The sequence below is a fragment of the Melanerpes formicivorus genome, unplaced genomic scaffold (assembly GCF_026170545.1).
Source record: "Melanerpes formicivorus ecotype bairdi unplaced genomic scaffold, bMelFor1.0.p_v2 SCAF_3, whole genome shotgun sequence".
NCBI lineage: Eukaryota > Metazoa > Chordata > Aves > Piciformes > Picidae > Melanerpes > Melanerpes formicivorus.
The window spans coordinates 35187157-35199788 of record NW_027142355.1 but is presented as its reverse complement, the minus strand read 5'-3'; the positions used below and the strand labels follow the sequence as shown (position 1 = coordinate 35199788).

The window sequence follows — 12632 nt, the reverse complement described above, 5'->3', positions numbered from 1 at the left end:
CATCAGGCACCCCCTGTGATTTGTCTTGGCTGCTGGGGCCGCCAGCTGGCGTGGGGCCAAGGTTGCAGGCACTGCTGCAGGGTGGCAGGCTCAGGAGAAAGAAAAAAAAGCCATTAGGGCAGCCCTTGGGAGAGCTGCTGAGGGATTTGAGTGCAAATGTCAGTACATCCCACTGAGAGCTGACACGATAGCTTTGTTCTTGGTTGAGAACAGGGGCACTGCTTTTTGCTGGACGTTTATTTACTGTTTAGACTAATGTAGCTCAAAAACCTTGTGGTTTATATTCGGTTCAGCCTTTGCAGTGCATCTGATTATTTTTAGATCGTTTGAAAAGTAACAGGAAAAGAAAAAAAAGGCCCACAGAACCAATTAGAAATAGCTTATTGCACTTCACTTATTTTTTCATACATGTAAGCAAACTTTCGTGTATGTCTCACTGTTGTCTTCCCTACAGTGAAATTTACCTTACAATCAGGCATGTGCTGTCTTGAATTAAGATGCATTCCTAAATCAGCCCTCCAAAGGATTAATCTGGAATAATGGGATCATTAGGATTTGGTTCAAAGCACTGTTTTAACTCAAGAATGTTTCATTCCATACTCTTTTGTTTGCAGACAAATCACTTGTTGTTCAAGAAGGCTGTTGTTAAGCAATGATTTTTGTGAACAAATTGCCCCTTTCCCAGGACATTTACCTTGCTGTCTTTTCCATAGACGATGTGCAGTCAGATCTGCTTCACAAGTACCAGAGCAAAGACGACATCCTTATCCTGACCGTGCGCTTGGCTGTGATCGTTGCGGTGATACTCACGGTGCCAGTGCTGTTTTTCACTGTAAGTAAAAACCTCCACAAGGCTCCCATCTTGGCAACAGCTGTACAGGCTGCCTTTCTTCAAACCACAGTTCACCAGTTGACCAGACACAGTGCTGTTAGAGCTACAAAAAGAGCTTGAGCTTGGATCAGTCTTTTCCCACACTAGACTCCCACTAACTTCTGGAGAAGTTCTCCCTGCAGGAAATAAATTAATTCCTTTTGGGTTTAAATCTGTTTTAAATTTAATCCGTAAGAGTCCTCTCTTACTTGACATGACTTCACTGGAGCAGGCTCAGAGGTGAAGTTCTTTTTTAAGTGCAGAACAATTCCATGTTAGAGGAATATATGCATATGCCTATTGCATGTATGCTTACAGTTTTGCAGATGACACCAAGTTAGGGGCAGATGTTAGTCAGTTAGAGGGTAGAAAGGCTCTGCAGAGGGACCTCGATAGACTGGACAGATGGGCAGAGTCCAATGGGATGGCATTCAACAAGTCCAAGTGCCGAGTGCTGCACTTTGGCTACAGCAATCCCATGCAGAGCTACAGGCTGGGGTCGGAGTGGCTGGAGAGCTCCCAGGCAGAGAGGGACCTGGGTGTGCTGATCGACAGCCACCTGAATATGAGCCAGCAGTGTGCCCAGGTGGCCCAGAGGGCCAATGGCATCCTGGCCTGCATTAGAAATAGTGTGGCCAGCAGGAGCAGGGAGGTCATAGTGCCCCTGTACTCTGCTTTGGTTAGGCCGCACCTTGAGTACTGTGTCCAGTTCTGGGCCCCTCAGTTTAAGAAGGACATTGAAACACTTGAATGTGTCCAGAGAAGGGCAACAAGGCTGGTGAGAGGCCTTGAACACAAGCCCTATGAGGAGAGGCTGAGGGAGCTGGGATTGTTTAGCCTGGAGAAGAGGAGGCTCAGGGGTGACCTCATTGCCCTCTACAACTACCTGAAGGGTGGTTGTAGCCAGGAAGGGGTTGGCCTCTTCTCCCAGGCAACCAGCACCAGAACAAGAGGACACAGTCTCAAGCTGCACCAGGGGAGGTTTAGACTCGAGGTGAGGAGGAAGTTCTTCACCGAGCGAGTCATTCGTCATTGGAACGGGTTGCCCAGGGAGGTGGTTGAGTAATCGACCCTGGAGGCGTTTAAGGGAAGATTGGACGTGGCACTTGGTGCCATGGTCTAGTCATGGGGTCTGTGTTGATAGGTTGGACTCGATGATCCTCGAGGTCCTTTCCAACCTAAGTGATACTGTGATACTGTGATACCACATTAAGGATTATTTCAAAGGACATTACATCAGAGCCCCCTGTGAAATGCTTGTTGTCACATGAAAATCCAGTTTAAATAAACAGAGGAAGCTTTGAATTGGTTTACGGACAGTGTCTAACAGAACACTCTTTCTTTCTCTCTTCCTACAGGTGCGTTCATCAATATTTGAGCTGGCTAGGAAAACAAAATTTGATTTATACCGCCATGTTTTGGTTACTTTGGTTCTTTTGGTTATCATCAACCTGTTAGTCATTTTTATCCCAACCATGAAGGATATTTTTGGAGTTGTAGGTACAGTATCCTGGTTTTGTACTACTAATAAAAGACACTATCATCAGTAAATTTGCTGATGACACCAAGCTGGGGACAGGAGTTGATCTGCTAGAGGGTGGAGAGGCTCTGCAGAGAGACCTCGACAGGCTGGACAGATGGGCAGAGCCCAACGGCATGAGATTGAACACATCCAAGTGCCGGGTTCTGCACATTGGCCACAACAACCCCATGCAGTGCTACAGGCTGGGGTCAGAGTGGCTGGAGAGCAGCCAGGCAGAGAGGGACCTGGGGGTGCTGGTTGATGGTAGGATGAACATGAGCCTGCAGTGTGCCCAGGTGGCCAGGAGGGCCAATGGCATCCTGGCCTGCATTAAGAACAGTGTGGCCAGCAGGAGCAGGGAGGTCATTCTGCCCCTGTACACTGCACTGGTTAGGCCACACCTCGAGTACTGTGTCCAGTTCTGGGCCCCTCCGTTTAGGAAGGAGGTTGACTTGCTGGAACGAGTCCAGAGAAGGGCAACGAAGTTGGTGAGGGGTTTGGAACACAAGCCCTATGAGGAGAGACTGAGGGAGCTGGGGCTGCTTAGCCTGGAGAAGAGGAGACTCAGGGGTGACCATATTGCTCTCTACAACTACCTGAAGGGAGGTTGTAAACAGGCAGAGGTTGGTCTCTTCTCCCAGGCAGCCAGCACCAGAACAAGAGGACACAGTCTCAGGCTGCACCAGGGAAGGTTCAGGCTGGAGGTCAGGAGGAAGTTCTACACAGAGAGAGTGATTGCCCATTGGAATGGGCTGCCCGGGGAGGTGGTGGAGTCGCCATCACTGGAGGTGTTCAGGAGGAGACTTGACAGGGTGCTTGGTTACATGGGTTAGTTGATTAGGTGGTGATGGATGATAGGTTGGTGCGATGATCTTGAAGGTCTCTTCCAACCTGGTTTATTCTATTCTATTCTTGCTAATCAGCCACACAGTAGTTAGCTGGTGCTGACAGCTAATAAAACTCATTTGTTTTAATTTTGCAGGGGTCACTTCTGCCAACATGCTGATTTTCATTCTTCCTTCATCATTGTATTTAAAAATCACACAGCAGGATGGATCAAAGTTGACTCAGAGGATTTGGGTATGCATTCCTTTCCCAGCAAAGAAACATTTTCATCCTGTCATTCTTAGAATATGTTAGACGCAAAACACATTTAATCTGAAAATATGTGTGAGCTTCTTTAGGTTACTTTCCCTCCTTGCTTCAGTTAAGTCAGCAGCCATGCCTGCCCTTCTGCTTTGCTTAACTTGGGGGTCTTGCAGTGCAGGTACCACACAGGGCAGCTTGTGTTCTGGGGGAACCTAGTTCTGCAGAGTGAGGGTTCCTTCCTCAGCTACCAGGCAGCAGTTCTGCAAGCAGCTCTAGCTGTCTGCAGGGTACAGATACCTTTCCAACCTGCTTCAGCAAACCTTTCAGACCAGCAAGTTTTCTCTATTCCTATGTGTTGATCCAGACAACACACAAAGTGCTCTTGGCAGTTCTCCTCATGGTTTTAATGGACCCGGGTCAGACTTGGGATGCTTCTACCAGAAGCAGCCAGCTGAAGTGTTAGCCCTTTGGTGTCCATAGGCAAATAGGAATGGGCCTTGGAAAGATTTCCTGTAAGCCCCAGAAAAAGCTGCAGCTGAATGCTCCTGTGTATTCCTAGTCTTAACAGGGCATGCATTAGAATCCCCATAAGTTCAGACCTTCCTGTTCTGAGTAGACAGGCAGGAAATCTGTGTCTCACTTGTGGCTGTATCCACCAGCATCAAGGCAAGAGAGCTGAACTTTGGTGGACACATATCTGATGAGATGAGTATACTTCCCTGATGCTTTGAAAAGAGCAGAGACAATCGGTCCTGAAAATGTTCACTTGATCCTCTTTAAGGATGAGCAGTGTTTAAGAAGTGAATTGAAAGGAGAAAAAAAATTTGGTTTAGAGTTCTCTTAGTAATTATTGATGACACTAATCTGTTAATTATCTGTGGGTCTTGTCCTTACCAGAAATGCTACCCCATTTTAGTTGATAACTTTGATATATCACCTTGTTAATCTCTTTTAGAGGAGAAGTTAACACACTTGAATTAATTGCCTTTTTCTTTTTGTTCATTAATTTTCGTCTCTTTTTGTTCCAGGCTTCTCTTTTCTTGGCGCTGGGAATAATGTTTTCCCTAGTGAGCATTCCCTTGGTGATCTATGACTGGGTTCAATCAGGAGCCAGTGCTGAAGGCCTCTGAAGCTCACCTCCTTCTGAAGACACCCCTGTTTGCTACACACCAAAATCTCAACCATCCATTCTGTTACCTATTTCATCTTTTGTGAGTTTACTCAATTCAAATCCAAATAATGATTATCCAGTACTGAAAATACTGTTATGGGTGTACTTTCTTGCAGAAAACAGACCTGTTTCTCCAACAGGCATATCACACTGTCACCCAATACTGAGTTATCAGACCAGCGCCAAATCCGTGTTGCCTGTGAGACTATATAGAGCATTGCTCATAGGAATTCATCACAATTATTGTTTACCCTCTTCCACCCATGAACTGCATTATTCTGTTGTTATCCTTAGCCCTTCAACCATAAGCTCTGCTCATTTAGGGTAGCAGTGCCTGTTGTTACCAGTTTCAACTGGAGTGATGTCAGTTCACACCCTCCCCATCTCTCTTTTAGCTAGAACTCTGCTCTCCAGTTGTACGTATCTAGTTTGTTTGTTGGTTTGTTTGTTCCATTGCTGTTTTGTCCACCATTTGCCTCACTGGGTCAAGTGTAGCATTCTGGATATGGGCACAAAAAGCATCATGAGAGTGTAAATGAATGTTGTTTAGTGTAGGTCCTAAATCTGGTGCTTCTCTCTGATGTTTTGCCTGGGGAAACAGGCCCAGGGCTTGGCTCCTTTACGGCTTTGGGGAACAGACCTCTGTGTGTGTTTGTGATGGGATTCGGGGAGCAGCAGAAGGACGGCCACCACCGCCAGCCATCATTCCCCTCAAACAGTTCAGTTGGAGCCTGACCAGAACTAGACTTGACCCCAAACCATAAGAACTTGGGCCTGAAGAAAAACAGACACTTGGAGATTTCCATGGGAAGTCTGCATTGTCTTCAATATTAAACTCTATTAATGTCCTGCTCCTCTCAGAAAAAAAAGTAAAGGGGCTGGGGGGGGGGGGAAACTCAAGCTCCAGTTTTATCAAAACCTATGCATTCAATCATACCTCATGCATTTTCCATTCTGTACACACCTTGTAGAGACTGGCTTCTCTCTCATTTCTTACCCTCCTCCCACCGAAGTCAGCATGGTTTTTGACAGCCATGGGAGCAGGATTTGCCTCACCCTACCAAACTGCTGGATTTCTGATGGAAACTGAAATCTGTAACGTTTCTTTAAACAAACATTTTTTCTATTCAGAATAGTTCATTTGCATTTCTCATTGATCCTCCAGAACAATTACAGACCTTCAATTACACTAGCAGAAAACACTGTAACTTGCATCTGTTATCCAGAAAATAAGCATTTGCCTAATGCCTTATAGCTGGTGTAGAGAACTGCTTGTAGAGACTCAAATGCTAAGCAGGTGACCATTAACCATCCTGAGCAGACATCTAGTAGCGCACTGCCAGCAGCGTAAATGTGTTCACTTTGTGTCATTCATGATGTGAGCTGAAATGTGTCTCAAAATATGAAACCAGATCCCATTGAAAGAACTAATGGCTAAAGGGAGCCCCACTTTACACCCAGGGGCTGAGTGATGCCCTCAATGTGCTTGAGCCATACCTGTCAGTATGCAGTGACCCTCTTGTTCCCAGTAGCTCTTGTAACTGTGCAAGTAGACTGTGGCCAGCTGTGGGGAACTTGTCATTGCAGCTTGCTCTTTTTAAGTTTAGGGATGGAGAATGCAGGACCTTGGGATTTCTGTGAGCTGTTGAATTGCTTCAGTTGCCTCAACCTTGTCATAAATGGCTTGATGTCACTGGGAGTTGAGAGCACAAGAGCACTTCTCAGGACCTCGAAAGTTGGTTTCTAAGGGTAACATCCAGAGAGGTTAGTTTTGGGCCTTCCTTGGAATTTGGGCATAGAGATGCAGAGAGTTCATGCTGTAGAAACAAAGTCTACTAAATCCTGATTTCTAGATCTGTACCTCAGCCTAGGCAGTGAAGCACCTGATTCTGCTCCACTGTGATCCACAAATAGGGTAGTGTGGACTCTGCAGGCTGCCCAGGTCTTCAGCAAGAACAAAATTGGAAGCCTTCTCCCTTGCTAGACAGCAGAGCAGGGTTCCCCTATTCTGTTTTTCTCCTGGCCTCACAGGCTCCCAAGCACCCCTTCGCCCAGCACTCAACCTTGGGGCTGAGGTCACTGGTGTTTTCTTGCAGCTATTCTCAATCTCTTGCCAGCACTGCTGCCTGTCACCATTTCTCTCTGGGCTGTCTCTGCATGAGCCTCAGCTCTGCCCTTATTCACAGAGAAGCAGTGTTAGTCAAGCTCTGGAGACAGCCCACCTATGCTTGGTTCCCCTCTCCTGACAGCTCTTTCGAGACATCTTCCCACCTTGGGATGTAAGATTGTAGATCCCCTTTTGCAGGAATCCAACCCTTCCTCGTTACTGCAGCAGGAAAACAGCGTCTCACAGTTCTCTGACTCAGCCTGATGGGGTCACATTCAGGTTTTGAGGTGCCTTATAATCTCTCTGGATCTTATCCTAAAAAACCTAACTGAGACCTGAGAATGCTGTACAGTGTTATCCTCAAGATGCTCTAGGACTCTTCTGCTTTCCTATCTCCTTATACTATCCTTTTTCTAGTACTGCTTTAAGAGCAGTGCAGCTCTGTGCATGAGAAGGTTGTGAGAGGAGATCCTGGGAGCAGCTTGCAAGTACCCAGGTATGAGCTAGCAGTCTTATCTGCTACACAGGGACCTGGCAAGGTCACAACTGTGGCATCTCCTTCCCACCCTCAAATAACCTGTAGTCTTGTGCCAGCTATTGGGTTTCATCACCCAGCTTCAACTCGAAGGGCTGTTTGGTGACTGCTTGCTCCTTCATCTTCCCATATCTCCATCGCTATCCTTCTCCTGCCTCTGTTATTTTGCCACACTTTTTCCCCCAGTTTATTTGTATACTGGAGTTGTACTGGATAAATAGGGAGAAGAATGAGCTGGGTGTATTCACAGAGTGAAACTACCCATGGTACTGGACCACCAAAGCATAGCTTAGATACTGAAAAATAGGTACCCCAAAATATGGAGTCTTTAAACAGACTTTGTTTCTGGGTCTCTGGGGGGGAAAAAAAAAACTAAAAAGGAAAAAAAAAACCAACAAATAAAGAAAAGGAAAAAACCCCACAGGGAATTTTGCTTAGGCTGATTTACTGGCATCATATTTATAGCTATTTATGGAAAGGAATCATGTGTTTATTGATGTCTGTGGTAATGAATGTGAAATAACGTGCTTTTTGTTTTCTCATCAGGTTTATACATTCTTAACAGAATGCAATAGACCCTGCTGTAACTGTCAACATCAGTGATGGATGACAATATTTGTATGAGGTTATCTGTAAAATGTACTGCTGTTATTCAGTTCATTTGGAATAGTGAACTTGTAGCCAACAATGTACGAGTCCCACATTTTAGCTAGGATTTTAAGAGCACAGTGAAATGCTGTAGGAGTTTCTCTGATGTTAAATTAATAGGATCCAGAGGACCATATCTACTTAGTAGGTGGTAGCATGCTTTCTTCTCATAGAGAGTTTATCACTATTGTGAGAACTGCAAATGTCATAGTCTGGATGCAAAATTGCTCCTAAAAATAACTGCAACAAAATAGTTTAAAATTCTTCTTTTCCTAGTAGCAACAATTGAGTGGTGTTGGACAAGGAAAGACTCATTAGAGGCAGGAGTTGCTAATGACACTGCAGTAGTTAATCCCAGACTTAAAAGATGGTCTTGCTGCTTTTTGTAGTCCCCAGGACATCGCAAAGAAAAGAGTTGTGAACTTGAAGCACCCATAAGGCTGCAGAATACAGCTGCCCTTCTCTGTCCAATGGTGAACACACCAGTAAATAAAACACAGGAAATTAGTATTTGAGAACAGTCCCTCAGGAGCAGTGACCTCTCTGGGTGATGCTTGCTCCTGGTCAGAGGGCCAATGCCAAATCCGTGCACCAGCACAAACCTTTTGTGGGGCTAAGATGCGCTGAGTGGTGGCCAGCCTGTGTGCAGGCCCAGAGCAGAACAGCCTGCCTCATCCTGTGAGGTCAGGGATGGGGGTGCCCATTCACTCCTGAAGGCTGCTTTCCTGAGCCCCACACACTGACCCATAGCTTGTGCTTCACTTGCAGTGGTCACACATGAAAATGCAGACTGGATGAAATGTGGGTTGTGTCTGTACATCTGCCTTACAACGCGTAAGCACGAGAGTTCTCTCTGATAGTGTTAACAATAGCAATGAATGGTATCTCTAGCTTATCTTTAAATGAATACATTTCTTTGCTTGAACCTTACATTAAGGCTAAAGAGCATCTTGGTCAAAAACTAACTTTCCATGTGGTGATATCCCACCTCCAGTCCTACCGTCCCACCCCAGTGCCTGTCAGAGGAAGGCACAGCAGAATGTACTCAGCTCCATCAGCAGCTCCACAAGATGGCTTTATAGCCTGGCACCAAGGTGCTCTCTTAAAACAATTTCCTGAAGCCCTTGGTGTCAGGAAAATCCTTATTTCCTATTAAGTACACAAAGAATGTTTTATTTGTATCTAATGTAAGGATTTCTGTAATAAAACTGTGAAAAAAAAAAAAGAAAAAAAGAAAGAAAAAAAAAGATAATGAATTAATAAAAAGTACAGGGCTGAAAAGGTCTAGAATTCACAAATTGTATTCATGCCTATGTTTCTGAAGACAAATCTATGCAGTTGTGTTGTATTGTAGGAGATTTCATTTTAATGTACATATATATATTGTAAATAAATAGGATGCTGTATATTTTTGCAGTTGTTTATCCCCCATGATATAGAAGTGTTGAGGTAGGCTCTGCATATTAAGAATAAATTTAAGAGATATCCAAATACTTCAGCTTCTGACTTAGCAAAATGTATATCCTTTCCTTTGGCCCAAGAGTTCACAAGTTGAATCCTAACCTTCAAATTATAATCACATTGCTAATGTAACAAGAACAAGAGAATTAATAAGGTCCAATGAAATTTCTGGGATTAATTCAGTGCGTGACTCCCTGGTTTCTCAACAGCAAGTTACCAGTTTTCCTTCTGGGTAAAATATCTCCCTTGTAAAGGGCCCCTTTGGTACCCAGGTACTTTTTACCTCCTCAGCTGAGGACAGGTGGTAGTAGTGCTGAAAAGGTTTTATGCAGAACCCAGAGCGAACTGCAGCCAGCATCCTGACCCTGCATTATGCCATGTTGTATCCAGGCCTGTATTTACCCAACTAGTACAAACAGAAGCCAGGGCAGGACTCCTGCGTTTTCATTTTCAGCCACCAGAAATGCCTGAAGTTCAGGAAAAAAAGCTACATGCCAGGGGTGAGCAGCAACCAGAGCAATTTGTGCCATTTCTAGCCCACAGCCTCTCTGCAGAGTCCTGCAGCTGACTGCTCCTCCGCTGCGGCGCCAGGCAAGCTGTTATCATACAATCAAAACACCGAGGCTGACAGAGCATCCCCAGCCAGGGACTGCTAGCATATCCCTCCCTGTGAAGAGGCCTAAGCCAGTGTTTTGGTCGTACTACAGCTGTGTGTACAGGGGTGAGGACGACAAGAGGCAGGGGGGAGTTGTGTATGTCCTTCTAGTGCCTCTGTCGAGAGCCTTGCACAGACCTTCTCACTGGTAAAGCACAGAAATGTGGGGTTCAGGATTGCTGGAAAATAGAGGTTGAGACATGCATCTAAAAAGAACTAATTTATTTCCATGTTTGCTTTGTGGTCTTGGATGAAAGTGAAACTTGAAATAACATTTGCTTTCACTGTTAAGCACAAATCTGAGGGGAAAAAACACACCTATATTCAGTCACTTCTCCAGAGCTTTTCAAATTAATACCAGTGTATGTTTTAAGTGTTATAGCCAACAAAATACAAACTGTAAAGGTATTTTTCCACAAGACTTGAACTTTAACTTGTTTATAGAAGCCTGGTTTTAGTGTCCCAAGGTATGTTAGGGCTCACCCAGATCCAGTATAAACAATAGTGTTTGAACGGTGTACGCTTGATATGAGCTTGTCTCTAATTGTTGAAGTGAGTCATTGGTACTATTTTGCTCCTGCTAACATCACCATACTTTGTGCTGCTCATATCCAAATAAATGATGCAATTTTTCAGTTTCTGTGTGTAAATAATAATAATAATAATAATAAAATGTATTAAGTTCTATAATCTCTCTGTTACCTCTATAGTTTTTAAACATTAAAATTGTGATCTAAACCACTGTTGGAGCCATATTTGTTCTTTCAGAGGGATGACTATAAATCATTATAATGCCTTAAACAGCACGTGCTGCCTGCTCTTAGAATAGAATAACAGAATAAACCAGGTTGGAAGAGACCTTCAAGATCATCGTGTCCAACCCATCAACCAATCCAACCCACCTAAACAGGTAACCCATGGCACCAAGCACCCCATCAAGTCTCCTTCTGAACACCTCCAATGACAGCGACTCCACCACCTCCCCAGGCAGCCCATTCCAACAGGCAATCACTCTCTCTGTATAGAACTTCTTCCTAACATCCAACCTAAACCTCCCCTGGCACAGCCTGAGACTGTGTCCTCTTGTTCTGGAACTGACTGCCTGGAAGAAGAGACCAACATCTGCCCGTTTACAACCTCCCTTCAGGTAGTTGTAGAGAGCAATAAGGTCACCCCTGAGTCTCCTCCTCTCCAGGCTAAGCAACCCCAGCTCCCTCAGTCTCTCCTCATAGGGCTTGTGTTCCAAATCCCTCACCAACTTCGTTGCCCTTCTCTGGACTCATTCCAGCAAGTTAACGTCCTTCCTAAACTGAGGGGCCCAGAACTGGACACAGTACTTGAGGTGCGACCTAGCCAGTGCAGTGTACAGGGGCAGAATGACCTCCCTGCTCCTGCTGGCCACACTGTTCCTGATGCAGGCCAGGATGCCATTGGCCCTCTTGTCTGCCTGGGCACACTGCAGGCTCATGTTCAGCCTACCATCGACCAGTACCCCCAGGTCCCTCTCTACCTGGCTGCTCTCCAGCCACTCTGACCCCAGCCTGTATATCTGCATGGGGTTGTTGTGGCCAGTGTGCAGAACCCAGCACTTGGATGTGTTCAATCTCATGCCCTTGGACTCTGCCCATCTGTTCAGCCTGTCAAGGTCCCTCTGCAGAGCCTCTCTACCCTCCAGCAGATCAACTCCTGTCCCCAGCTTGGTGTCGTCAGCAAATTTACTGATGATGGACTCAATGCCCTCATCCAGATCATCAATAAAGATGTTAAAGAGCACAGGGCCCAGCACCAATCCTTGAGGCACACCACTGGTGACTGGCTGCCAGCTGGATGTGGCACCATTCACCACTCTCTGGGCTTGGCCCTCCAGCCGGTTCCTAACCCATTGCAGTGTGCTCCCGTCCAAGCCACGGGCTGACAGCTTGGCCAGGAGTTTGCTCTGGGGGGACGGTGTCAAAGGCCTTGCTGAAGTCCAGGTATACTACATACGCAAGTATTTTCACTGAATGCAGGGCATGCAGCTCTTGCAAAGCCAACTATATTAGACTCAGTGCAGTATATAGCACAAAACACCAGCAGATATGCTTTGGAGCATTAATGTAAAGTTTCTGGCACAGCTGTAAGGGAGACCTGAAGCCAGGGTGTATGGTCAGCACAGGCTAGTGTGGCTCAAGATTATGGTATATCATAGTGCTTGTTTCTACCTACTTCTTAAGACCATCCAAATGCTTGCCAGTGTGTTACACAGTAAAGTCAAGCAGTTTAGCTTGAAGTGCTGCTGTTGGAGTTAGGTTTGAGTTTAGATACCAAACTGGTGCCTGAAGTAACTAAAGCCCTGTCAGATCTTCTCTGTTGTGGAAGCAAAAGACATTAGCAGATGGATGAGGAGGCTGCCTGAGGATAGTAATATCTTAAACCTCTGTCCAAGCCTTAGAGGGTCTGAAAAATGCTAATTTTTGCTTTTGACTACCAGTTTCACTTGTGCTCAGGTTGTAGCACCCAATATAGAAGAATTACCTCTTGGCTAGAGTCTCAGCTATATGCCTGAAGAGCTTACTTGGCTGAACAGGATGAGT

The 12632-nt window shown here is 45.4% G+C and overlaps 1 protein-coding gene across 1 annotated transcript in view; it reads left to right on the top strand.

Annotated features, from left to right (window-relative positions):
- Positions 1 to 10801, top strand: part of SLC38A1 (solute carrier family 38 member 1) — a 48848-nt gene extending 38047 nt beyond the window's left edge. Inside the window, exons 13-16 of the mRNA XM_068170344.1 lie at positions 714 to 832; positions 2230 to 2371; positions 3376 to 3473; positions 4511 to 10801. Of these exons, the coding sequence (XP_068026445.1) occupies positions 714 to 832; positions 2230 to 2371; positions 3376 to 3473; positions 4511 to 4612 (461 nt within the window). The 3' untranslated portion in view covers positions 4613 to 10801. The remainder of the gene's footprint in view (positions 1 to 713; positions 833 to 2229; positions 2372 to 3375; positions 3474 to 4510) is intronic.
- The last annotated feature ends 1831 nt before the right edge of the window (positions 10802 to 12632 follow it).